The sequence below is a fragment of the Rhinopithecus bieti genome, unplaced genomic scaffold, assembly GCF_001698545.2.
Source record: "Rhinopithecus bieti isolate Rb0 unplaced genomic scaffold, ASM169854v2 scaffold_30846, whole genome shotgun sequence".
NCBI lineage: Eukaryota > Metazoa > Chordata > Mammalia > Primates > Cercopithecidae > Rhinopithecus > Rhinopithecus bieti.
Genome location: NW_016814438.1, coordinates 2,567,001 through 2,594,935, shown reverse-complemented (window position 1 = coordinate 2,594,935; position 27,935 = coordinate 2,567,001). Strand labels below are relative to the sequence as shown.

The 27,935-nt window shown below is 37.0% G+C and overlaps 1 protein-coding gene across 1 annotated transcript in view; it reads left to right on the top strand.

Moving 5' to 3' along the window:
• PICALM (phosphatidylinositol binding clathrin assembly protein) overlaps positions 1–27,935 on the top strand; it is a 116,927-nt gene that overhangs the window by 34,528 nt on the left and 54,464 nt on the right. The window contains 5 exon segments of the mRNA XM_017850872.1: positions 7,397–7,539; positions 12,589–12,670; positions 16,575–16,680; positions 25,065–25,158; positions 27,379–27,510. Coding sequence (XP_017706361.1) covers positions 7,397–7,539; positions 12,589–12,670; positions 16,575–16,680; positions 25,065–25,158; positions 27,379–27,510 — 557 coding nt within the window.

The window sequence follows — 27,935 nt, the reverse complement described above, 5'->3', positions numbered from 1 at the left end:
TTACAGTCATGTGTCACCACGTCCAGCTAATTTTTGTATTTTTATTAGAGATGGGGTTTCACCATGTTGGCCAGGCTGGTCTCAAACTCCTGACCTTGAGTGATCCGCCCTCCTTGGCCCCCAACATACTGGGATTACAGGCATGAGCCACTGCACCCGGGTTTTTATTTATACGTTAAGATAGGACTTTGACCTACCTTCCCCCCCTCCGGAGATGGAGTCTCGCTCTGTTGCCCAGACTAGAGTGCAGTGGTGCGATCTCAGCTCACTGCGACCTCCGCCTCCTGGGTTCAAGCAGTTCTCTGCATCAGCTTCCCAAGTAGCTGGGATCACAGGCATCCGCCACCACGCTTGGCTAATTTTGTATTTTTAGTAGAGATGGGAATTCACCATCTTGACCAGGCTGGTCTTGAACTCCTGACCTCGTGATCTACCCGCCTCGATCTCCCAAAGTACTGGGATTCCAGATGTGAGCCATCATGCCTGGCCAGGACTTTGACTTACTTTGAATGTGGGTTCTGGAGATTCCTTAAGGCTCATTTACCATTGTGAGAGATTGAACTTGTGTTCAAAATACTGACCTACTTCTGGCATAGTGGCTGCCAAATTCTCAGCGACTTTACCATGCAACTCTTATTCTTTTTGTTTGTTTGTTTAATTTTTTTCTGATGGAGTCTCTCTCTGTTGCCCAGGCTGGATTGCTATGGCAGTAATCTCAGCTCCCTTTAACCTCCGCTTCCTGGGTTCAAGCGATTCTCCTGTCTCAGCCTCTCAAGTAGCTGGGATTACAAGTGTGTGCCCGCCACCACACCTGGCTAATTTTTGTGTTTTTAGTAGAGACAGGGTTTCACCATATTGGCCCGGCTGGTCTCGAACTCCTGACCTCAAGTGATCTGCCCGTCTCAGCCTTACACAGTGTTGGGATTATAGGTGGCTGGCCTATAATTATAGGTGGCTGGCCTCCACGCCCAGCCCAGCAACTCTTACTCTTGTACCACCTCTTCCTCACATCCTTGAGGAGATAAAGAATGTGTCATGGCTCTCCTTTCTGCGTTGATCATGATAATGTTCTAAAGGGTGTGGGATAAATTACAATACAGAATTGGTGTGTGCTATGTGATATGAGAGGTACTGAGATTAGTTTATGGAAGTAACTTATAGTTCCTTTATAAATTATTTTTCACTAACTGTTCATATATGACATAGTTGCTGAATCATTTGGGAAGTGTTCAATTCTTTATGCATCACCTTGTATTTGGGCAAATTCAGTATATACAAGAAAATATTACATATGTACAACTTTTTTTTTTTTTAGACAAGGTCTTGCTGTGTTGTCCAAGTTGGAGTGCAATGTCATGATCACAGTTCACTGTAACCTTTAACTCTTAGGCTCAAGCTGTCCTCCTGCCTCCCGCCTCAACCTCCACTACAAGCGCTAATTTAAAAAGAAATTTTGGGGCTGGATGCGGTAGCTCATGCCTGTAATCCCAGCACTTTGGGAGGCCGAGGCAGGTGGATCACAAGGTCAGGAGCTCGGCCAAGATGGTGAAACCCCGTCTCTACTAAAAATACAAAAGTTAGCTGAGCACAGTGGCAGTTGCCTGTAATCCCAGCTACTCGGGAGGCTGAGGCAGGAGAATTGCTTGAACCTGGGTGGCAGAGGTGGCAGTGAGCCGAGATCGCGCCACTGCACTCCAGCCTGGGCGATGGAGTAGACTCCGTCTCAAAAAAAATTTTTTTTTTTAGCTGGGTGCTGTGGCTCACGCCTGTAATCCCAGCCCTTTGAGAGGCCGAGACGGGTAGAGCACGAGGTCAAGAGATGGAGACCATCCTGGCCAACATGGTGAAATCCTGTCTCTACTAAACGAAAGTTAGCTGGGTGTGGTAGTGCGCCCCTGTAGTCCCAGCTGCTCAGGAAGCTGAGGCAGGATAATCGCTTGAACCTGGGAGGCAGAGGTTGCAGTGAGCTGAGGTCGCGCCATGCTCTCCAGCCTGGCTACAGAGCGAGACTCCATCTCAAAAAAAATTATTTTATTTTATTTAATTTATTTATTTTTGTTGTTGTTGAGGATCTCCCTATGTTGCTTAGGCTTGTCTCAAACTCTTGACCTCAAGCAATCATCTTACCTCACTTCCCAAAGCACTGGGCTTACAGGCATGAACCACAATGCCTATCCTCACACATACAGTTTTAAAAAATGGAATTGTACTGTGTATTTTTCTTTGCTATGACTTTTGACTTATTATGTGGTGAACATTTTCTCCTCACAGCTTTTATTTTTTGTGCCATGCATTCATTGGCCTCATAGTATTTCATGGTCAGACTGTAGTGTCATTTGATTAACTCTTCACTCTTGGATATGTCCGCTTAGTTTATGAATTAGGCCCCTTAGCTTCATTAGTATTGTTACAAAAGCCATCTGATTATCTTGTCAGTCTTTGTCATTGTACTCAGCATTCCATATTCTGCCTTTAGGAGTATTTCCCCAGTTAATTAAAGTCCACTTAATATGTTGGTTAGATTTCTTAAGGTGTAAGCCTGTGAAGAGCATAGTTTTGAGTTAGTTCTATTGGAAGTTATATAAAAATGTAACACTGTGTTTCTCACAGAAGACCCCGTGAACTTTACAAATAAAATTTTAACAGTTACATCTTAATTTGGACCATATTTTGTGATCCCTTTCACAGCTATTTGGAGTAAGAAATAAGACTGTTCATTGCATTTCCTAGACATTTGACATTTAAGACTAGGCAAATTTGCCTGTGTTTAACTTTGATTAGCCTACGTCTAATTTCAACTTGCATAGTTTTGAAATACTTAATTTTGCTATATGAAAAAAAATTTTGGTGATACTTCATATAAAAGTTTCTTATCCTCTGGTTACTATTTATTGACGAATATTCTTTTGTTTCTACTCCCACCAAGGAAAATTACAAAGATTTGATAAGTGAAGCAAAATTTGATTAACCAGTTAATTTCTTTGCCTTCGAAATTAATTTTATCTTCAATTTTCTTTTCTTTTTTTTTTTTTTGAGACAGAGTCTCTCTCTGTAGGCCAGGCTAGAATGCAGTGGCACAATCTCAGCTCACTGCAACCTCCGCCTCCCAGACTCAAGCACTTCTCCTGCCTCAGCCTCCCAAGTAGCTGGGATTACGGTCATGTGCCACCATGCCCTGCTAATTTTTGTTTTTTTTTTTAGTAAAGACTAAAAAAAACCATGTTGGCCAGGCTGGTCTCGAACTCCTGACCTCAGGTAATCCGCCCGCCTCGGCCTCCCAAAGTGCTGGGTTTACAGACGTGAGCCACCACGCCCAGCCGTATCTCCAATTTTCTAGATGACTGAATACATCAATTTTAGGTTGTAGATTTATGAGGGCAGTTGTTAAAAAAAGGTATCTTTCAAAATGGCCTTTTTGAAAAGGATTACTAAATTTTATATGTATTACTGTGTTTGGCTAAATGATTGTGGTATGTTGATTTAAAAACAAACAAACAAATACTGATTTAAGCCAGGCTTCTTTTTTAGAAAATCTTATTTGGGTATCAGTATGGTTTTGGTGTAGCCTAGTGAGTTTCTGTTTAGATGGGAACTTGAGAACTCTGCATTCTAATGGCGCAGGCCACTGGCTGGGTTGCCTGACTGACTGTAGAAGTGAACCCTGAGTGTCCTAATTTAAGTTTCTGAAGTTGATGAACTCTGCCTGAGGACATCTATATAGGCTGAAGTTGGTGAACTGCCTGTTGGGAGAGTTTATAAAGGCCTACACTGGGAATATGACTGTAATATTAATGAAACCATTTGGTAACTGCTTACTTCTAAATTTTTTGTACTTTGTTAAAAGAAAGAAAAAAGACTTCCCCAGAATACAAAAATACTGTTTTGCATTTCACTGTTTTCTATTGTTTTGTTTTAATTCGTTTTCAACTGAGAACATGTATTAAATTGGCTGGTTGAGCATTTACTTGGTGTATGTTTTAATGGATCCTTATCCTTAGCAAAAATTTAATTCTAGTCATTAATCTGTCATTTAGCTTCTGTGACCTTGCCTATGTAAATACAGTTAACATCAGCTTTATCTACCTCAGTCATTGTTTGTTGAAGGAGCGTGTGAAATAACAAAAGTGAGAGCATTTATGTTTGTATGGTGGGTATTGGTTCCTTCTGCTTTCTCTACATGGAAAAGTGATTGTCATTTCTATGGTAGGCTTATTTTTAGGCCTATTGTCTTCATCCCCTTAAATATTGGAAATCTTTGTAAATTCTCACTCATACTTAAAGCAAAGAACCTACGTACCATGTGGTACTTTTTTTTTTAGTGTGTGTGGGATTCAGAAATTGTTAATAATGAATATTCAAGAAGGTACTTCAGTTTTTGTATTCTTGACATAAATAATGAAAAGAAAATATAAGATCTGTCCTCATTTTGGTAACTTATTAGTTGCCAAGGGAAATTGTTACAGTTTTTGCTTTTTAAGAAATAGTATCTTCTGGATTGAGAGTGGGAAAAGCAGTAACTATTCAGAGTCCCATGATAAGTGTTAACTTTTGTTTGGAATAGTTTACTTTTGGTTAGTCAGAGGTGGGAAGAGTATTTTCCTTCCTGACACGGAGCTCAAACTTGAAAGCGTTTTCGGGCTACTATTGTATTAGAAACATTGTACAGATGAAAAATTATTGTATGGAGAAAATGGCTGAGTTAAATACTGTGGGCAAGTATATACTGCTAGTTTTATTCAATATCCTCCCCACCACACCTGTAATATTTGCATAACTTTGATTTTACATTTGGTCTGTTCTGGATTCGTAATCTCAGTGTGAATTCTTACTTCATTTTTCCTGTTTTATTATGTGTGAAGAATTTTTTTTTTTTTTTGAGCTTCTGGAGTTATCCTTCAGAATAACTCCAGTTTTTCTGTGATTAATACTAAAGCATACTATAGTTTTAATAAGCATTATAGTAAAACCTTCATTTGTTAGATCCTCTTTTAATTTGAAATTTGAAAATTTGCACATGTATTGGGCTCAGCTTTGTTTTTCAACCTTTTGGGAACAGCAGGTTGTACAGATAGTTGTAAGATGTTGTTTTAACTTTTAAGGACACAATCTTGGATGCTTTTTAAAAAAGCATGTTAAGAGTACCCATATGCATACCAAAATGAATGTCTTAAAAAATGACTGATCATTGTGTTTGAGGCACTGTTCCATAGGTCTTTGGGGATAGAGCTGAGAACAAAAAAGTCCTGCCCATAATGGAACTTAACATTTTAATTGAGAGAGAAAGACATTAAACAAATTAAGATGAGTTTGATGGTAATAAATACTTTGGAGAGAAATAAGCAGAGTAAGGGGGATAATGAGGGTTTAGAGGTAGGGGAATGCCCAAGGCTCTGTTATTTTACGTATTCAGGGAAGTTTATCTAATATGGCGACACTTTAGCAAATATCTATGGAAGTGACGGGAGCAAGCAGCATAGGTATCGAGCAGAAGAGAATTCTAGGCAGAAGGAACAACAGTACCAGACACCTGAATAATAGTGCTTGACATATGGGAGGCATTGCAAAGAAGATGGCAGTGATGCAGTGGGGGGAAGAACAGATCATAAAGGGAATATAGTATGGATATATGTATGTATACATACACATACGTTTTGTAAATATGTAGTACAGTATATATACACACACATAATGCGCCATGCACTATATAGTATTAAATTGTGTGTGTGTGTGTGTGTGTATCAAGTACTGTCATTGAAACTGAAGTCTAGTGTAATATGTTCAGTGCCATAGGCCGGTTATAAAGTGCTATGAAAATCTAGAGAAGGCAGAGATTAAATTCCATTTTTTACTCTAGGAAGTTGAAGCATGCATATTCAAGTTGGATTTACTGTTTCATTTTTGTTGCAAATAGTCTGAATTGTGAAAGCTTTGTGTCATTCTGCTGTTCCATGGGCACTCTGTTTGACTGCTTTTTTCTTTGTTCTTTAAGCAACATTGGCCATGGTAGCTGCTTATCTAAAATACATGTGTTTATCAAATATTAACTTATATAATAATTGGACCTAGTAAAGGAAAAATTTTAAGTAAATGTTCATAGTTACATTGTCATTTCTTGCTAGCAATCAAGGCCAAGTTAGATCATTTGAATTCATATTTAATCATTATACAATCAAGATTAAAAGTGAACAAATTAATGAGTCATGAATAACTTTTTTCCCTTTATTGTAGTTATAGCTGAGACATTTATACATTATATTTTATATGTATTTTAAAAGTAAGACAACTCATTTCTTGGTTTTCTCCTCTGTTATATCTCTAAATTTGATTATATTATATTACATTTTTTTATTGAGGCGGAGTCTCACTCTGTCCCCCAGGCTGGAGTGCACTGGTACTATCTTCGCTCAGTGCAACCTCCGCCTCCCAGGTTCAAGCAATTCTCCTACCTCAGCCTCCTGAGTAGCTGGGATTACCCATGCCCGCCACCAAGCCCAGCTAATTTTTTTGATATTATTAGTAAAGATGGGGTTTCAGCATGTTGGCCAGGCTGGTCTCGAACTCCTGACCTTCAGGTGATACCGACCGCCCCCCCCAGCGGTTCCCAAAGTACTGGATTACGCGAGGGGTCAGCGACCGCACGCGCTTCGCCTATTTTACATTTTCGTTCATTGGTTTACCGAGTGAGGTAAGTTTACCAGTAGTATCTCTTAAACAGATTGTAGGTTACTCTTCTTAAGTTTTATTAAGAATCTTTTTTTCCAGTTTTGTTCTCAGTATTACCTAGTTATCAACCGATCTGAGCTAATTCAGTAGAACTGAGGGGAGAGAAGGAGGATAAATATTTTGTATGAACAAACTGAGATCCAACTCAATTACAGACCAAATCTCTGCCCTGTTATCTTCCTGTTGCAAAGATAGCATTCTAGGGTGGATGTTCATAAAGGTAGTTTGATCTTCATGTTGTTCATTCTTCTGTATGGATGATTTCTTTAAATAAGCTTTATTTAAAGAAAATGTTAAATTTTAAAGAGATGAATAATACCAGTAATTTAACGGAGAGTTTTTAAGTAGTAAGGAAACGGAAGCTTCCTCAAAACCTTGCCACAATTCATTTTGAGATGACCAAAGTACTTGAGAGTTAATTATACCCTGAGGGAGTTTGATTTATTTTTTGGTATTGTCAATCATTTATGTGATTCTAGTTGGTACCCTGCTTCCTAGGTAGATGATGGTAGTCTCAGTTGCTCTTAATTGAGAGATTTTTAACAACATCTCCAAACTATCTATTGCTGCTCCACTTTGTGTTAAATCTTTTGCCTGTTTGTATGCAAATCTCGTATTACCAATAAATTAAAACCAGAGAGGAAATTAATCATTTAAAAATTTTTTATTGCAGACTTAATTCAGTGCACAAATGAGATGAATGTGAACATCCCACAGTTGGCAGACAGTTTATTTGAAAGAACTACTAACAGTAGTTGGGTGGTGGTCTTCAAATCTCTCATTACAACTCATCATTTGATGGTGTATGGAAATGAGGTAAGCAGAATTTTTAATGAACAAGTATACTGATGTGTTGACTTATTGTTAGCTAGCTTCTCTCACTGAAACTTCAGAAACAGCTTCCAGGTACAAAGGGCAAGGTACCTAGCCAGAAATATAGTTATAGACCCTGCAATTTGAGGAAAGATAGCCTATAAGCCAGAAAGCAAAAAGTGGGTCAGAGCACGGAGGACATCAATAATGGATCAAGAAGCAAAGATTAATGCCTAGAAATGGATTCCATAAGCATCCCTGGTTTTTGCTGGTCCTGTTTATAGACTATGTGTTTGTCTATATCCATTTGTTCTTTTATTATAGCCCAGTTAGATTTTTTTTTTTTTTTTTTTTGATACGGGGTCTTGCTTTGTTGCCCAGGCTGAAGTGCAGTGGTACCATCATAGCTCACTGCTACCTCAAATTCCTGGGCTCAAGGGACCTTCCCTCCTGAGCCTCACACGTAGCTGGGATTACAAGTGCGTGCCACTATACCAGGCTTATTTTTAAATTTTTTTTGTAGAGATGGGGGTCTTTCCATCTTGGCTTAGGCTGGTCTTGAAGTTCTGGGCTCAAGTGATCCTCCCACCTTCGCCTCCCAAAGTGCTGGGATTACAGGCGTAAGCCATCACACCCAGCTTTAGATTCTTATCTGATCTCATGTAGTTGTTTGTGGAAGCACTTTGCCTACTTCAAAGCTGTGATATTTAGGACTAAGATGGCATTTGCTGAGAGGGACTGATTGAAGAGTGCCTTCTTCAGCAGAGAGGTGTGTCTGAAGCCTTTGTTGCCTAAAAGGCTAACAAATAAGATATATAAACTTTTGCAATTCTCTGTTTTGAGAGAATCATCTTACTTTCCATGATAGCCTAGCAGTTTTGGTTCATTTTCTCAGCTCAATAAACTTATTTGTAAAATTGTATTAACAGGAGCTTTTCAAGATCATCTGAGTAGAACTAGATAAATCTTCATTGGTATGTGCCTTAGAAAAATGCAGTCCAGGAGGATAACCCTCTAGAGATGAGAAGAACTTTAGTCATTGGTACTAGTTTTCTGAGCGTAATGACTTACTGACATCCATCACGTCATGTGTTATTTTGGGCTTTTCAGTATTGAAATTATTTTCTGACAACTACCAATATAGCATTATTAAAGTTCAAAATTAAAGCAGGAATTTACCCACAACTTTATTATTCCGACACATCTTACTATTGGCACATTTTGGTCTTCCCTCTGGTTCTTGTCCAGAAGTATTTGTGTTTTTTAAATGGCTATAATCATAATGTAGATAAAATATATTTAGCTTTTTATATAATATCACACTGTCAACATCACCATGTTGTATTTTTTTATCATCTTTAATAACTGTGTAATTGATCATATAGTTCACAATTTTTAAACTATTTTCCTTGCTAGAAATTTAGTTTTCTGATTCATTGTTACACCACCACATTGAGTGGTTTTATTTGTAGTTTTTAATTTTTAAAAATTATTTCCCCTAAGTGTTACCTGAAATGTGATTACAAAGTCAACAGACATGACCATTTTTAGGACTTATGTTAGTTGCTTTCTAATACATTATAACCAGTTTATAGAGCTAATAGAAATGTTTGGCTATATTAGCTTAAATGTAACTTGAAACATCTTAACTAGGATAATAGTTTTTACTTCTGGCAGGAATATGTTTAGTTATCATTTTTCTGAAGAATTCCAAACGTGTATGTACTTTTCTTATCCGTCTTTATTTATTTGATATAGTTTATTTTTTAAAAAGGAAAAGCCACAAATATAACCACCTACACTGCCAGATAAGGTATCAATAATGGCTTTTAGAGGCTGTAAATAAGGTAATTGATAGTACTAGAGGCAAAATGTTAGTAAAGACAAAACAGAAAGTTGACAGTCATTTCGTAGAATTGATTGAAAAGGGGAGAAAGATAGCATGTTAGTGTTTTTTTGATAAACTCATGTTTAGCTTCCTCTAGGTAGTTAAAGCAAATTCCATGCTCTGTTCATTTTTTATGCTAGTTTGTACAGCCTTCAGGTGTTCCCATTGGCAGATGCCATTAATTTGTTAGAGGCTGTACATAGGATTTCACTATGCTGTGGTGACTGGAATACCATGGAGTGGTGGTTCTCAAAACTGAGTGGGGAAGGGGATGATTTTTTTTTTCCCTTTGGGGACATTTGCCGCAACTGAAGGGGGTTGCTACTGGTATCTAGTAGGTAAAGGCCGGGACTGCTTCAAAACATCATCATATAATAATGCACAGAATAGACTGGGTGCGGTGGCTCATGCCTGTAATCCCAGCACTTTGGATAGCCAAGGTGGGCAGATCACCTGAGGTCCGGAGTTTGAGACCAGTGTGACCAACATGGTGAAACCCTGTCTCTACTAAAAAATACATAAATTAGCCAGGCGTGGTGTCGTGCACCTGTAATCCCAGCTACTCAGGAGGCTGAGGCAGGAGAATCACTTAAACCCGGGAAGCGGAGGTTACAGTGAGCGAGATTGCGCCATTGCATTCCAGCCTGGGCAACAGAGCGAGAGACTCCGTCTCAAAAAAAAAAAAAGAAAAAAAAAAATTGCGCAGAACAGTCCCCAACAACAAAGAATTATCTGATTCAGTGTCAAGAGTGCTCAGGTTGAGAAACCTGGCCACGGAGAAAAAAATCCCTAGGCTGGGTGAGCATTGTGTTATAGACCCTTGACACCAGGCAGGTAGGTACTTCTATACCATTGTTACCAACTGGGTGACTTGGGTAAGTCACTTCTGGAGCTTCCTCAATAATATGATAGTATCTTCGTGATAAATAGAATTGACCAAGGCTCTTATTGTAGTATGACAAGTTATAGGTGATTAATACATGAAAATATAGAGTTAAAAATTTGTAGGTGAAATTAGAAAAGAGACGTATGGAACCAAACATGGATTTATTATAAAGTATTTAATACCATTTTGGGTAATCTGAAATATGTTCTTTAAATATTTTGTTATCAAAAGTTTCTGATATACAGAATAGTAGAGTGAATGGTGTAACAAATGCTTATGTACCTAATCACCCATCTTCCACATTGCCATTCTTTAAATTAAGTTTTAGGATAATCCATTTCAGGTTACTGCTTATGACCCAAAATGGGAACCTATGAAGCCTTATTACTTGCCAGATTGTTGGCATGGTGCTCAATTTAATACCATTTTGAATAGCATTAGGATGCTGTTGAAACCAAAACCACAACTTGATTAAAGCCATATATGTCTTAGCAGCTAAATATGATGAAGGTAGAAAGGACGAATAAAATGAAAAGGAAAATTTAGATTTATTATCTCTAAAATCATGAATGAAATGGCTTGGTAGACTAAATTATTTACATTAATTTAGAATGCAGAGGTAAAGAAGAGTCTTATCAAAATCTATTAAAATCATAGTCTAATATTGTCTTACGATATTTTTTAACTTTTTGAAACACTATTTTAGGATAATTGTGAAATATGAGTCTTCAGTTTACAAATTGGTTTTCAAAATCCTGGTTTGTTAGTTTGGGGTGATCTCAGTTGAACAAGACTGATTTGGGGGCCGGGCACAGTGGCTCACACCTGTAATCCTGACACTTTGGGGGGCCAAGGCGGGAGGATTACTTGAGTCCAAGAGTTCCAGACCAGCCTAGGCAGTGTAGTAAGATGTTGTCTCTACAGAAAATTAAAAACGAAATGTGATCTGGACGTGGTGGTGCATGCCTGTAGTCCCAGCTACTTGGGGGCGAGGGTGAAGAGTGAATGGTGGGTGGTGCTTCATGCTGAGATGGTAGGATTGCTTGAGATCAGGAGGGTGGAAAGCTGTGATCACACGACTGTACCCCAGCTTGGACGACAGAGCAAGACCCTGTCTCAAAAAAGAAAAAAAAAAAAAAAAGGACTGATTTCAGAGGTGATGGTGTACATCCTAGTTGATTATTAGCCTCTGCATGCATTAAAAAAACGAAGAAGAAAGTAAAAGAATCCTAAGAAGTGAAATTGAAAGGCATTTCTTTAGCTGTTTAGAGGCTGTATGTGAAGGAGACTAATGTTATTTACTATGGTAAGCACTTCAGAGAGCATTTTGGCAATATTGAGAAGATGAACTTTTACATATGTGCTGGCCTAATAATTCATCCCTAAGTATATATCCTGATAAACGAATATACTTACGCATGGAGACCAAGAACAAAGATGTCAATACAACTTTGTTAATAATAGTGAAAATTAGAAAGTATATCCATGCTAAATAAATGGATTTATAATGATGTATTCATTGGAATATTAGAACATCATTTAAAATGAAATGTTAAGTGAGGTAATTCTTAGGGAAAGTTTGAGTTAAAGCACATTGCAGAGTAAGTACACTATGATACTTGTGTAAATTTAAAATAGAAAGCAATTGGATAGTTTATAGATACTTGTATATCTAATAAAATGGTGAAAACCTGTGTGAAAGTAATGTGTACTTGTTTCAGGAAAGTACTCACCTCCGAAGAGGGAGGGAAGGGAGATTGAAGGTGTGGGTCTTCAATGGAGGCTATAATGTTTTGATTTTATATAAGATCTGAAGTGAGCATGTGAATTTGTTTAATCTGGACAGTGGGTAAGGGGATCTCTATTACCTTCTTGTGTGTTTAGAAGTATTTTGTTTTTTTTTTTAAAGCCAAAACTTTGACATACCAGATGGCTGTTTAAAATACAGATGCCACCTAGAAATGATTAGCCATAGTTTTAGTATGCTGTAATAAAACCCAAACTACTGGTTCCACTGCCTATTTGCTTTTATTATTTTGGCTTAATACTATAATATATCTGTGGGAATTTGGCTGTAATAAATTCTTGCATGCTAGTGAAAAATATGTATTATGTTTTTAGGTTTGGTAACTAGTTAATGGGAGGAGTAGTGAGGATGAGAAATTTAAACTAGATAAGCTTAATGGAATGCGTTAACCATAACTTTTCCTCCTAATTTTCGAATTAGAGTTTGTGAGATGGCAGTACCTTAATATGATGTAATTATTTTTTTTTCCAGCGTTTTATTCAGTATTTGGCTTCAAGAAACACGTTGTTTAACTTAAGCAATTTTTTGGATAAAAGTGGATTGCAAGGTAAAGATAACTTTTTCATTATAGAAAATCAAAAGAATGACACCCACATGATGATTACTCTGGAGTAGAACTCTGTCTTTTAGAACATGTGCTACTTTAAACCTTATATTTTAGTGAAGGTTGTAGGAAAGAAAAAACTGTCTTTTAATTTGAATTAATATTTATTTGCCTACCAGATACTCAGAGCTCTCTGAGAGGTAGTACAGAGTAGTTATTTGATAGCATGAATTCTGGAGCTGGACTGTCTGGGTTTGAATCTCATCTTTGCCACCTAGCAGCTATGTGAACTTGGGCAGGTTACTTCACCTCTGCATCAGTAGAATCAAGTAATAGTGTTAGTACCTACCCAATAAGATTGTCATGAGACTTAACCTAGTTAATTACTACAAAGTGCTTAGAACAGTGCCTGGCACACAAGACATGCTGTGTAAGGCCAGGTACAGTGGCTCATGCCTGTAATCCCGGCACTTTGGGAGGCTGAGGCAGGTGGGTCACTTGAGGTCAAGTGTTCGAGACCAGCCTAGCCAACATGGTGAAACCCCACCTCTACTGAAAATACAAAAATTAGCCGGGATTGGTGGTGCACGCCTGTAATCCCAGCTACTCAGGAGGCTGAGGCAGGAGAATCACTTGAACCCGGGAGGCGAAGTTTGCAGTAAGCCAGGATCATGCCACTGCGCTTCAGCCTGGTTGACAAAGCTAGACTCTGTCTCAAAAAAACAAACAAACAAAGAAATGCTGTGTAAATATTTGCTTTCATTGTTATTGTATTATTTTATGTTTCATTCCAAGAAATGTAGTTGGAATATTACATGTTTTAGTAGCTAAAGTGAATATAATTTATTAAGATGAATTATTTGTTTATATTCTTTTTTTCATATTCATTCATAAGCTGTTTTCTTTTCTTTTTTTTTTTTTTGAGACAAAGTCTCATTCTGTCACCAGGCTGGAGTGAAGTGGCATGATCTTGGCTCACTGCAACCTCCGCCTCCCGGGTTGAAGCAATTCTCCTGCCTCAGCCTCCCGAGTAGCTGGGACTACCCGAGCGTGTCACCATGCCCAGCTAATTTGTGTATTTTTAGTAGAGACGGGGTTTGGCTATGTTGGCCAGGATGGTCTCCATCTCTTGACCTCATGATCTGCTTACCTCGGCCTCCCAAAGTGCTGGATTTACAGGCGTGAGCCACCGCACCTGGCCTGTTATTTTTTATTTAGTAACTTGAAATGGACATAATGTGGTTATAGCTGTCCATGCATATTGTCATAATGTCATCTGTTTTTACTTAGTTCTGTAACTAGGCTGTTAGCATTATAGAATGTCAGCTTTAGGGAGAACCTCATAAAGGATATGCCGGATGAGTTGGGAATATTCAGTAGTGAAGCTCAATCAGGGAAGTGTCTTTAGAGAAGGTGAGGTTTATGCTTGGCTTCAAGGGAAGGATGAAAAGATGAGTTGGCTTAAGCACGGGTACACAGGTACAATACATGGATGTGAAAGTAAGCACAGATACACAGATGTATATGGATATGAAAGTCATTCACATGGATATGAATATTTAAGATTTATAGAGCAAATGAATGTGAAGAGAATATATATGAATGGTGTATTTGAGAACATGTAGTGGCAGATAGCCCTCAAGAAGCTGTTCAGAGCCATAATCAAGCACAAAAATATTTTATATAGTTGGAATTTCATAATGCAGTAGAGAGGAGGGGAGGGAGAATTACGTGTTACAAGGAAAGCATCATAGCTTAGTCAAGTTAGATCAGAGTAAACCAAATCTTGAAGATGCTGAGACTGTTTCAGTTGTTTTTCTTGTTATCTAGTGTAGAGTTAATGAGGGCCTGAACTGTGGTTCTTCTGGAGGTGTTAAAAAAAAAAAAAAAAAGATCAGTGGAATTGTTTTGTGTGTGTGTGTGTGTGCGCGTGTCTGGTTGTATTTGAGTTTGGAGGTGTTCAGTCCAATACTTGTTTCCCTTTGGTAGGTGCAAGTATATACTTGCTTAAAATGAATTTAATACCCTATCTTCCAAACATTCTAGAAGACCAGTAATCTATACATAGGACCCAGTGTTACAAAATGCATTATATTTTAATAAGAGTTATAGTGCTCTAACTTAAGGAAAAAAAATTAAAACAGTAGACCCCCCCCTCTTGAAAAAATATTTTCTTTTTCTTTGAGACAGGATCTGGTACTGTTGCTGAGGCTGGAGTAAAAGAGGCCGGGGCTTGCTCTGTCACCTAGGCTGGGTGCAGTGGTGTGATCATAGCTCACTGCAGCCTCTAACTCCTGGCTCAAGCAGTCCTCCCTTCAGCCTCCCGAGCAGCTGGGATTACAGATGTGCACCACCAGGCCTGGCAAATTTTTTTATTCTTAAATATTTTGTAGAGATGGGCTCTTGCTCTGTTGACCAGGTTGGTCTTGAACTCTTGGTCTAAAGCGATCCTCATAAGCCTCCCAAAGTGCTGGGATTACAGGCATGAGCCACCACACCTGGCCTGTTTTTGAAATCTTAAACAGAAGCCAGATATATATTATAGATAAAAATGGAGTGTCTGTATTTTCAGGGGCATGGAAGAAACTGCCTGCTCATCCTTTAATTTTCACTTCCTCCCTCAGTCAGTTCATTTTAACTTTAAAAGTGTATGAAAAACAAGATGCAGAGCACTGCTCTAGGCACAGTTTATGCATATATCCAAGTAGGTTTTTTGTGTTGTATTAGCAACTGATTTCTCATTTTCTTAAGATGGAAATTAAGCAATTCTAGTGATAAGGTTTTAATAATTTCACTCTTTTTATGTAGAGGAGAGGTTGAGCCTTGAAGGATGAGAGGTTCTTTACCCTCTTAGGATGGGATATAGTAGATAGAACCATATGAATTGAAGAGCTGAGGAATGTGAGCATGTAACACCTGACCTGTACAGTAGTAGGTATGAAGTCATATGAGAACAGTATTTTTTTTTCTATTTTGTTCACTGATTTTTCTCCACTGGTACTTAGTAGGCACTCAATAAATATTTTGCTAAATAAATGAACTGGTGATGTTGAAATCCAGTTAGTTTACATTTTGGGTGGTTTTGGTATTGTCTTTTAAAAGTAGCAAAGATCAAGTAATTTAATTTGTTAGGTGAATATGAGTTAAAATGGGTTCAGTTTGCAATGAGGAGCAAAAATTTATAGACTTCCTTGAGCCAGGCAATAATTAAACACAGAGTTTTTGGTGTTTTTTAAAAGTAATACTGATTAGATTTTATGTTGCCGAAGTTTTCAAATCAAGGACATGATGAAACAGTCTTAAAATGATTTATGTATTCATTTAGAAATTTCATTGAAAACATAAATTGTTTTTGTTACACCCTAAACTTGCATATTGCCATTTGTTATATTAGACAGTAATTTTTTACACTTTTTATAAGGTTGGCACATATAAGTTATGGTTCTAAATACAGCTAAAGATTTTAGGAATATAAAAATTATATGAAGTTGCTTGATGTTTTGAGGAATGGGATTGTGGTTCCATAGGATGTTAAATTTGAGTTGTGAGATTATCAAGTTGTATAAAAGGACATGTTTTTCTAATTCCTGATGAATAAAGAATAGGAATATTGAAAGAAAGAAAAAAACTTCTTATTTTGGTGAAGGTCTAAGGAAGAGTTTTTTTAAAAGCTACATAGGACTTATCTGATTTAAATATGAAACCTTAAGAGAATTTAATGGTAATGTTATTAATAAGTTAACTTAATTTACATCACTAAATTGAATTGGGATACCAAGACATTATAGCCATTGAATATACAATGAGTTGTTTTTCGAGGAATATTGGGATTTTTATCATTTATAAAAACTTGTTTCTTTTTTTTCTTATTATTCTTTTTCTTTTTTCTTTTTTTTTTTTTACAGGATATGACATGTCTTACCATTTATAGGCCCCCGGTATAGTAGATATTTAAAATGAAAAAGCAAGTTTTCATACCAGACAAAGGTTGCATTTGATTTCACAAAGTGAAAGAGAGGGTGAGTTAAGCTTTTTTTGGCCATCTAATTGATTTGAATTTTAAAATGTAAAACATAGGAGTACTAGATTATGAATTACAAAATTTAAGCCAGTTTTAAAAGATGAACCTCATTTTCTTTGATGAGGTATATCAAGTACTTTTGTGGTAGGATTTGTTTTAAGTTATTTTGTAGCACCTTTATTGAGATATAATTCACATAACAAAAGTTATCCTTTTAAAGTGTGTAATTCATTGGTTTTAGTGTATTTACAAAGTTGTCCAACATCACCACTAATTTCAGAACATTTTTATCACCTCTAAAAAGAAACTCTGTGCCTATTAGCATTTGTTTCCTATTCCCTCTTCCCCTAGATCCTGGCAACCATGATCCTACTTTCTGTGTCTCTGGGCTTGCTTATTCTGCACATTTCATATAAATGAAATTATACAATATGTGGCCTTTGTGTAGCATAATATATCCAAGTTATAGCATCCATGTTATATCAAATATCAGTGTTTTATTCCTTTTTCTAACCAGATCATATTTTACTTTATGGACATATACTGCATTTTATCTGTTCATCAGCTGATGGCCACTTGAATAGTTTCTACTTTTGACTATTAGGAATAATGGTGCTGTGAACATTAGATCTTATGTGGATTATCTTTTTAATTCTCTTCAGTATATACCTAGAACTGGAATTGCTGTGTCATATGGTAACTCTTATGTTTGCCATTTTGAGGAACTGCCAAATTATTTTTCAAAGCAGTTGAATCATTTTACATTCCCATCAGTAATGTATGGCATTTTCAGTTTCTCCCTTTCTTGCCATACTTATTTTCTGTTTTTGTTTTTTTTTTTTTTATTGTAGCCATCCTAGTGGGTGTGAAATAGTGTCTTGTGATTTTTAGTTGTCATTTCCCTGATGGCTAATGATATTGAGCTTTTTTTTTTTTTGTACTGTTGACCATTTGTATATTGTCTTTTGAAAAAATGCCTCTTCAAACCCTTTTCCCTGTTTTTATTTTTTATTTTCACTTTTTGAGACAGTGGTACAATCCCAGCTCACTGCGTGCCGACCTCCTGTGCTTAAGCATTTTTTCCCTGCAGCTTGCTGAGTAGCTGGGAACACAGGCATACAACACTAAGCTCAGTTAATTTTTTAAAAAATTTTCATACAAACGAGGTCTTACTATGTTGCCTAGGCTGGTCTTGAACTCCTGGGCTCAAGCAGTCTTCCCATTTCGGCCTCCCACAGTGTTGGGATTATAGGCAAGAGCTACTGACCTGGCCTTTTGCCCATTTTTAAATTGGGTTACTTGCCTTTTTATTGTTGCAAGAATTTTAAAAAATATATTCTGGACACCAGTTTCTTATCACATAAATAATTTGCAAATATTTTTCTCCCGTGGCTTGTCTTTTCAGTTTCTTGTTGGTGTTTTTTGAAGAACAAACATTTTTAACTGATTAATTAAGTGTATCCATTTTTTTCCTTTGGTTGCTTCTACTTTTGTCATCGTATCTAAGAAATCATTGTTTAATCCAAGGTCACAAAGATGTACTCCTTTTTATTCTAAGAATCTTGTATTTTTTGACCTTATAGTTAGGGTTTTTATCTCTTTGAAATTAACTTTTGTATATGGTGTAGGAGATGAGTCCAAATTTATTCTTTTGTATGTGGATATATAGTTATCCCAGCACCATTTTGTGAAATTACTCTTCTTTCCCCATTGGGTAGTCTTATCACCTTGTTGAAGATGAATTGACCATAAATGTAAAGGTTTATTTCTGGACTTGCAGCACTGTTCTGTTGATCTGTATGTGTATCTTCATGCCAGTACCACACTGTCTTGATTACTGTTGCTTTGCAGTGTGTTTGAAAATGAGAACGTGTGAGTCTTCCAACTCTGTTCTTTTTTTTCCCCAACATTGTTTTGGCTGTTTTGGGCCCCTTGCATTCCCATGTGAATTTCAGGATCAGCTTGTTGATTTTGCAGAAAAGATAGCTGGGATTTTGTGGGGGATTGCATTGAATCTGTTGATCAGCTTGGGGAGTATTATCTTCTTAATGATTAAATTTCTAGTCCATGAACAAGAGAAGTCTTTCTGTTTATTTGGATCTCTTCTCATTTCTTTCAGTGCTGCTTTGTATTTAAGCTTTCTTTTAATCTCAAATGCAGAAGATGTATTTAATTTTTGCTGCACCCTAATTAACAATCATCTTAGCACATGATCCAGTCACATGAATGATGTAGTCAGTGCTTCTATAACTGATAACACCTGATACGCAGATTTTTTCCTAGGATATAGGATGAGGGCTGAGGAGAAAGCCACTGAAGACATTCTTAGCAGCAGTGATGACCCTTGTAGCTATGAAGTCCTGTTTTGAAGGGAATCTGTCATGTACAGAAATAGCCTGGTGAATGCCTTCCTGAGCCACTCTGCTGCTCAGTGATCCCTAAGGTCTAAGCAATTGATGTATTCCTTTAGATTGTTCTATTGAAATTTTAAATTAATGGACTGAAGTGAAAAATTTAGCTAAAATATAGAGTTAACCTCTTAGTTATGCAAGAAAATTTAAAGCTGAATTTAAATGTTCTATGTTGCCATTCCAAATTCATCAGGAGGCAATTATTTTGGAATATACCTAGAGTAAATTCTACAGATTTTATTACATATATTTAAGCACTTTGTAGAAGATTATGTTGGAGAACTTTTTTAGAAGTCTGATTTTTAACCTCTGTATTCTGTCCAATAATATTTCACTGTAAAGTGACTTCAGTAAATTGATCTTCAGTGTATTTACTGATTTCAGAATAATAGATTTTTAAAATGGTAGCTTTTTTTTTTTTGAGACGGAGTCTCGCTCTGTCGCCCAGGCTGGAGTGCAGTGGCTGGATCTCGGCTCACTGCAAACTCCGCCTCCCGGGTTCACGCCATTCTCCTGCCTCAGCCTCCCGAGTAGCTGGGACTACAGGTGCCCGCCACCTCGTCCGGCTAGTTTTTTGTATTTTTTAGTAGAGACGGGGTTTCACTGTGATAGCCAGGATAGTCTCGATCTGCTGACCTCGTGATCCGCCCGTCTCGGCCTCCCAAAGTGCTGGGATTACAGGCTTGAGCCACCGCGCCCGGCCTAAAATGGTAACTTTTTTTCTAATGTGAAGGGGCAGTCTTGAGAATAGTTGATGAATTTTTTTATTTAATAGAGCAGTCTTTTTTAATTGGATGAAAATAGCCCTTGATCAAGTATAGTAAAATTAGTATTGACTTAGTTGAATCAAGGAGGAGCCATAATTGAGTGGGGACCAAGAAGAAGCGCAAAAGTGGCATTATACACACACATACACATATCAGACTGTGTAAATACAAAAGAAAAAAAATTAAGACTATCAGGTATAAATTGAGGACATGACAGCAGTTGAAATGTATTATATCATGGCAAAAACCTCAGTAGGCTACACCTTTTGGAGAGGACTCTCATTATAACTAGTGAAGTTTGATTTATTAAGATAATTTTTTATATTTACAAAAGTAATAAACTTAAAAAAAATTAAGAGTACCATCCTAATTCATAGAAAATGTTAACATTGTAGTGTGTCTAATCTTTTCTGTGGGTGTAAATAAAAATATGTATATAAAGGCACATAGGAAATTACATAAAAATTGGATCAGATTCTTTGAAGGCTGCTTTTCTTTCCTCCTGTGTATTTTGGACATTTTCAACGTCTGTACACATAGATCCATCTCATTCTTTTTTTTTAAGATAGAGTCTGGCTCTGTCACCCAGGCTGGGATGCCGTGGTGTGCTCTTGCTCACTGCAACCTTCACCTCCCGGGTTCAAGCGATTCTCCTGTGTCAGCCTCCCAAGTAGCTGGGACTACAGGTGCCCGCCACCATGCCCAGCTAATTTTTGTATTTTTAGTAGAGATGGGGTTTTGACATGTTGGCCATGCTGGTCTTGAACTGACCACAAGTGATCCGCCTGTCTCGGCCTCCCAAAGTGCTGAGATTACAGGCATGAGCCACCTCGTCCGGCCTCAGTCCATCTCATTCTTATGAATGGCTGTAGAATTATGTTGCAAGTGTACATCTGATTTATTCCCATTTTTTTAAATCTTACAAAAGCAATGGATTGACCGTCCTTTTATTTATGGTTGCATTAAGAGAGTTTTTCTGTAGAATAAATTATTTAAATTGGTGGGTCATTGATAAATATATATACATTTAACATTTTAATAGAAAACACCAAATTATGCTTTATAAAAGTTATACCAAATTATTGGCTTAGTTATTCTGTATTCTTCCATCATGAAAAATGCATCTCATGTGTTCATTTTATATTAGCTGTTTGAATAAATGGTGATATTGAGCACACTCCCCCTTCCTTTTGAATGCCATACTTGTTTTATTAATTGTCTTTTGATGTCCATTGACATCGTCTCTATTGGGTTTTTCATTCTTTTCCATTGTGTTGAATAGTGGTAAGAACTCACAAGCTTTTTTAGTCAGATGAATCTAGGTTTGAATTCTAGCTTCATACCAATTAGATGAGGGACTTCAATGAGATACTTCAGCTGGTTTACTGACTTTTAAAAAATAATGTTACTTTGAAATAATTTCACTTCCAGAAATGTAGGAAGAATATTAGAGAACTTCTGTATACTTTACTCAGAACCACCAGTTTTTAACATTTTGCCAAATCTGCATTTCTCTTTCTGTGTATATTCACACAGGCACGCACACACATTTTTTTTCTGAACCATTTGAGAGTGGGTTACATACCTGTTGCCTTTTATAGTTTATATCTTTTAATACTTTGGTGAATATTTTCTAAGAACAAGGATATTTTGTTACATATCTATCAGCTTGCTAAACTTCTTTCACATGGTGGCACACAAACTGATAACTATGTATACAAGAGACTACTTGAGGCTAAAGGGTTAAAAAGGATCAACATCTTGGCACACTTATAACCCTTTCTACCATGCTAGTATGCTGTGGCAAAACTGGGAAGGCCTTATTTAAGCTCTGAGTTATTTCATCTGTAAAATTATGATGTTAATTAGTACTTTCCTGTTAGGATTGTTGTGAGAATTAAATGGGATATTGTATGTAATGCTTAACACATAACAAACACTCAACAAATGAACTTTTTGTGTATTAGGAAAATGTTAAAGGTTATGAGTATTTTTTCCGTTTTTTTAACATTGTTAAAAACTTTACAGTCTTAGGTGATCAAAATCGTTACCTTCATTTTTATGTTTTTTATCTTTCAAGCAAGCTCAGTGAGCTAAAATGATTAATTATTATGTTTTCATCAGATATATTTATGGATTCAGTGTTTTATATTTTAATCTTGGATTCATTTGGAGTCTACCATGGTAGGAAAAACATGAGGTAAAAGCCAACTTGTTTTTTTTTGAGACAGTTTTGCTCTGTCACCCAGGCTGGAGTGCAGTGGCATGATCTCTGTTCAGTGCATCCTCCACCTTCCCGATTCAAGCAATTCTCCCACCTCAGCCTCCCGAGTATCTGGGACTACAGGCACATGCCACCGTGCCCGGCCACTTTTTGTATTTTTTAGTAGAGATGGGGTTTCACCATATTGGCCGGGCTGGTCTCAAAATCCTGACCTCGTGATCTGCCTGCCTCAGCCTCCCAAAGTGCTGGGATTACAAGCGTGAGCCAATGCGCCCAGCCTTAGCCGGAGTGCAGTGGCCAGATCTCAGCTCACTGCAAGCTCCGCCTCCCGGGTTTACGCCATTCTCCTGCCTCAGCCTCCGGAGTAGCTGGGACTACAGGCGCCCGCCACCTTGCCTGGCTAGTGTTTTGTATTTTAGTAGAGACGGGGTTTTACCGTGTTAGCCAGGATGGTCTCGATCTGCTGACCTCGTGATCCGCCCGTCTCGGCCTCCCAAAGTGCTGGGATTACAGGCTTGAGCCACCGCGCCCAGCCTAGCCAACTATTTTTAAATAGAAATATAGTTTGGGTGGCAAGAAGACCAGACAATTGCTTTTTGTTATTTTCTGTTCTAGAATGAAGTATTTTGGGAGTTAAGAGCTGAGAGCTGATGTGTTTCATGTAAGGAGACAAGGAAAGAGAAGAAGAGAACTTGAAGATGCTTAGGAGAGGATTTTATTAGAGAAGGCTTAAGAGGATTGCTGGCAATGTTGCAGGTATTCATTTTGAGGTTGATGATTCATGAGTTTATTAGTTTTTGCCAGTTTGGCCCAGTTGTGGCCTTATTCTGTCAATGTCTTTTCTTTTCTTTCTTTTTCTTTGAGACGGAGTCTCGCTCTGTGGCCCGGGCTGGAGTGCAGTGGCCGGATCTCAGCTCATTGCAAGCTCCGCCTCCCGGGTTCACGCCATTCTCCTGCCTCAGCCTCCCGAGTAGCTGGGACTATAGGCGCCCGCCACCTCGCCCGGCTAGTTTTTTGTATTTTTTAGTAGAGACGGGGTTTCACCATGTTAGCCCGGATGGTCTCGATCTCCTGACCTCGTGATCCGCCCGTCTCGGCCTCCCAAAGTGCTGGGATTACAGGCTTGAGCCACCGCGCCCGGCCGTGCCATTTTCTTTACCAGCACTCAGCTATATGTGTTCAGGCATGGATTAGTTAGGTATTTGCTCAGCCAGGATTGTTAATTAGCCAGGTGACTGACATGCAGGGAAGAAAAGAGGTGCAAGAAAGTTAAAGGTATTTGTAAGGGAGTGAATATAACAATGATCTGTGGAATTCTAAGCTAGGTGAAGAAAGTAAAAATGAGAAAGGATCAGTGTGGGTAGTGGTGGAGTTGAAACATTGAAGTTTCTGATGAGGTCAAATAGTTTTTACCACAGGGATATGTGACCAAAGCAGCTGAAAGGTTAACAGGTAATTGTCACAGAATAAGGTGTCTGAATTTTACCTTTTTGTTTTTTTCGTTCAGGGGTGGGGCTAGGATGCTGTGGTTTCTGGGGGCAGTAAGGTTAGAATCAGGGATTTTGACATCAAGATGTTGGATTGGTTGTCCATATAGATGTTGAAGCTAATGAAGACAAGAAAGACTGAGCCAATGTTCAAATCTTCTGTGATGGAGAAGTAACCGGAGGTAAAAAAGTGACTTCAGTAAGAAGAGTTGCGAAAGAAGGGATGGTGTCCTCATCCCAAGCTCCAGCAGCTGATTCCAGCCAATGCTGTTTAGCACTTGAGAGGAAACAGGCATCAATAAGTTAACACATTGGGGAGAATTAGGCCGAAGCTGATCAGTAGGTGACTACTTAAGGTAGTCCAGTATTTGTTTATTAAACTTTGTTGTGTCCTGCAAAGCACAATTGTTGCTTTTTATAGCTTAATTGTTTTTTGGCATCTGAGGTCATAGTTCATGGTTTATCATAGGGTAGAACAGCCATTTATAAGTATAGATCATTTGTAAATTAGGGGAACCTGACATATTTTTTGGAAATGCCTTGTTACTCATCCAAACAGTTATGCCATTATTTCACAGTCTAGTACACCTGGGTTTCCATAATGACGCTACCTCTGATTAGTTCTGTGATCTTAGACAAGTCATATACCCTCGCTGAACCTAAAATTTCATCAACCGTAAAATGGAACAAGAATATCAGTAGAATTTTTACGAGGATTTGAAAATGATAGGGCAATCTCTTGAGTAATACTAAATGTGATATACAATAAGCTCTTAATATTAGTTGTGTACATTAGCCCTAGTACCTTTCATGTAGTGGTTTTTAAATCTGTTTTGGTGCCGCTAATATTTCTCTATCTTTAGAAATATCTGTTTGGAAATATTTAACAGACTATTTTATTAAAGACTGTCCACTGAAAGTATCTCTTGTGTAATAGCCAGATTAGAATGATTTGGTAAAATTGTTCTTTATTTTGTAGTAAAGTGGTTTTAGTTATCATTTCTGAATTAAAAGCCATTGCTGTTGGGTTATGAATAAAATACCGTAAATAAAACAGTGCTCTTAGACTTTGTCAGCTCCTGGCCTATAGAGTGTTTAACTGTTTAGTGACTTCAGGCAAATGATTATTTTATTTGTAATTTAAAAAAAAATGGTAAAACTGCTCTTTACACACCAATGTTTGTGAGGATCAGATCATTTCCTCATGTGAAAAGTGTGCTATACACCTTGCTGTTTAATGTAAACTTTTGTTTTTATGGTTCATACTTTATGTTCTTTTTTAGTTCTAAATGAGTACCTTGACATTTGACATATTGTGTTGCCTGTTTTTGTTTTTTCTGTATGATCTCTGCTTTAGTTTTCATAATGACTTAAAAATATGTGACATTTAATAGCAACTTGGTTCTCTGTTTTAGTAGAGAACCGGAGGAGTTTGAAATGTAGATTTAATTGCAGATTCATTTGTTTATTTCTCTTTTTTTTTTCCATAACAGGGCTGATGGAGTTATGAGAACAATGAACACAGAAAAACTCCTTAAAACTGTACCAATTATTCAGAATCAAATGGATGCACTTCTTGATTTTAATGTAAGTTGATTTATGCTTTTGTAATTTAAGATTTTAAAAAATTAAGTCATTATAATTAATGAGAATTTTAACCTCAAGTTTTCACAGACTCTAGTTTTCTCACTGATATCCTATATGGCTAAGGATTTTCTATAAAATAGTCTCAAGTCAGATTACTTTTTGATTTTTATGACTCTTTTGGATTTCTTTAGTGCTTCTCTGGCTTTAGAATTTTAAGATATACAAGCTAAAGTGGTGAAAGGGTTGATCTTGAAAATATATTTTCTTTTAATAATGACTTTTAGATTTTAAAAATGTACAGGGGTATTTTTTAAATGAATAGCCAACTTAATATTTTGTTTTTGTCTATTTAATGGGACTCAAAGCGTGACAGTTATTCAGAAAAAATTTAAATAGCACTTATAATAGCCTGTTATGTAGCTATTGCCCAAGGGCATTGTGTTCCCTGGAATTTTTATTTTAATGACCATGACTTCATCCAAGCTGCCAGCTTTGTCATTTATTGATAATATGTTAGAAGTTAGCATTTTCAACTCTGTTCTGTTTCTTTGGCATCTATCTTACAATGTTTTGTTTATTATTTATCTGACATTTTGTTTTAGAGATTGTGAGTGCGAGTTAGTGAATGGAACTGTGACAGTTTCATGCTGAAATAGATTTTTCCTTTAAATTGTTTAATTGCTAGTTTTTAAGCTTCTTCAGGACAGGAACTAGGTCTCTTTTGTTCTCTATTGTACCCCCATTGCCTATTAACGTGGCACATAGTAAGTGTTGAGTAAACATTCAATAAATCTTACAGGTATTTCATAGACTAGAACAGAGATTATCCAACTATAGCTCACTGCCTATTTTTGTATGTTTTATAAGTGGTTGAAAATAATTAAATGATATTTTGTAACAGGTGGAAATTATATGAAATTCCAGCTTCAGTGTCCTCAATAGTATTATTGGAACACAGCCAGCCTCACTGGTACATAATATCTATGGCTGTTTCATGTCACAACAGCAGAATTGAAAAGTTGTGACAGACTGTGTGGCCCACAGTCTAAAATATTTACCATCTGACCCTTTACAAAAAAAAGTTTGCTGACCCCTGCTCTAGAAGGCATGGGATTTTGATGCAGTTATTCAACATTATTTTGGTTTATATAGAAGCTCATGGTCCAACCATGCATATTTTTCTTAATATATTGTATTTGTATAAAATTTCTTATTCTTTTCAATGTCTATATTGTACTTTGTTATATATAACAATTTATCTGATCCTCCTGTTGATAGATGTTTAGTTTTTCTGTTTTTTTAACTTAAACGGTGCTGCACTCAATTCTCTCTCCTCTCTCTGTCTCTTGTCTCTGTCTGTGTGTGTGTGTGTGTGTGTGTGTGTGTGTGTGTGTCCATTTGTAAACCTATTTCAATAGGGTTAACACCCAGAAAAAGAATTTGGTGGTTCAAATAATATAAGCATTTACATTTTTAATAAATATTGCTTCTATTGCAAAAGGGTGAGCCACTACTCACCAGGTGTCTGTTTTTGCTTTTTCATCTTTTTTTTGTTGTTTTCTTGAGACAGCGTTTTTCTCTGTCACTCAGACTGGAGTGCAGTGGCATGATCATAGCTCATTGCAGCCTCCAACTCCTGGGCTCAAGCAATCCTGCCACCTCAGCCTCCTGAGTAGCTGAGACTACAGGGGTACACCACCATGTTCAGCTACTTTTTCTTGGTTTTAGTTTTTTGTAGAGAGGAAGTCTTGCTATGTTGCCCAGGCTGGTCTCATTTTAAACTGCCAGGCTCAAGCAATCCTCCTGCCTTGGCCTTATGACGTGCTGCGACCACAGGCATGAGCTACCGTGTTCTTTTTTTTTTCATTCTTATGGGCACTGAGTAATATAGTCTGATGTTCAGGAAAGGATATTTTAGTAATTTTATTTGATTATTATATTTTAATTCACCTGATAAGTGAAGTTGTATTTCTTTTCATATGTTATTGTCCATATGTATTTTTTATATTATAAATTGCTTTCATTTACTTTATTATTAGGATTCTCCCTATATAATCCTATATAATCTCCCTATATAATCCTCTATTTATTAGAGAAAATAAATGTCTTTTTCACTAACATGCCTAATGCTGGAATTTACTGTATTTTAATTTGAAGGAAGTCTTTTTGTGTCATTTAAAACCTAAGATTAGCTAATTTTATTTTCCAATTTTTCCCCAGGTTAATAGCAATGAACTTACAAATGGGGTAATAAATGCTGCCTTCATGCTCCTGTTCAAAGATGCCATTAGACTGTTTGCAGCATACAATGAAGGAATTATTAATTTGTTGGGTAAATACTGCTATAGCCTAGTAACATTTCTTATCTTGTGTCATATGGATAAATAATATTGACTGAGTCGTTACTTAAAGCTGTCTAAAAATTTATTATGATATATTCATTCATTGTAACAATTAATTAAATTAAAAGAGTTTTATACCTGATTATTTCTGCAAGTGATTACATACTTTTATACCCAGGATGTTCAGCAAGTTGAACTTTATTTTTTAGATATATCTATGTTTTTTCTACCCATTTTGTTAATTTTTAGAAATATAAAAGTGCCTTTAAAATTTAGCTGGGTTAAGATAGTAGTGAGTTTTAGGCTGAGGCAGGAGAATTGCTTGAACCCAGGAGGCAGAGGTTGCAGTGAGCCTAGATCTTCCCTGTGTACTCCAGCCTGGGCAACAAGAGCGAAACTCTGTTTAAAAAAAAAAAAAAAAGTAAGTTTTATGTT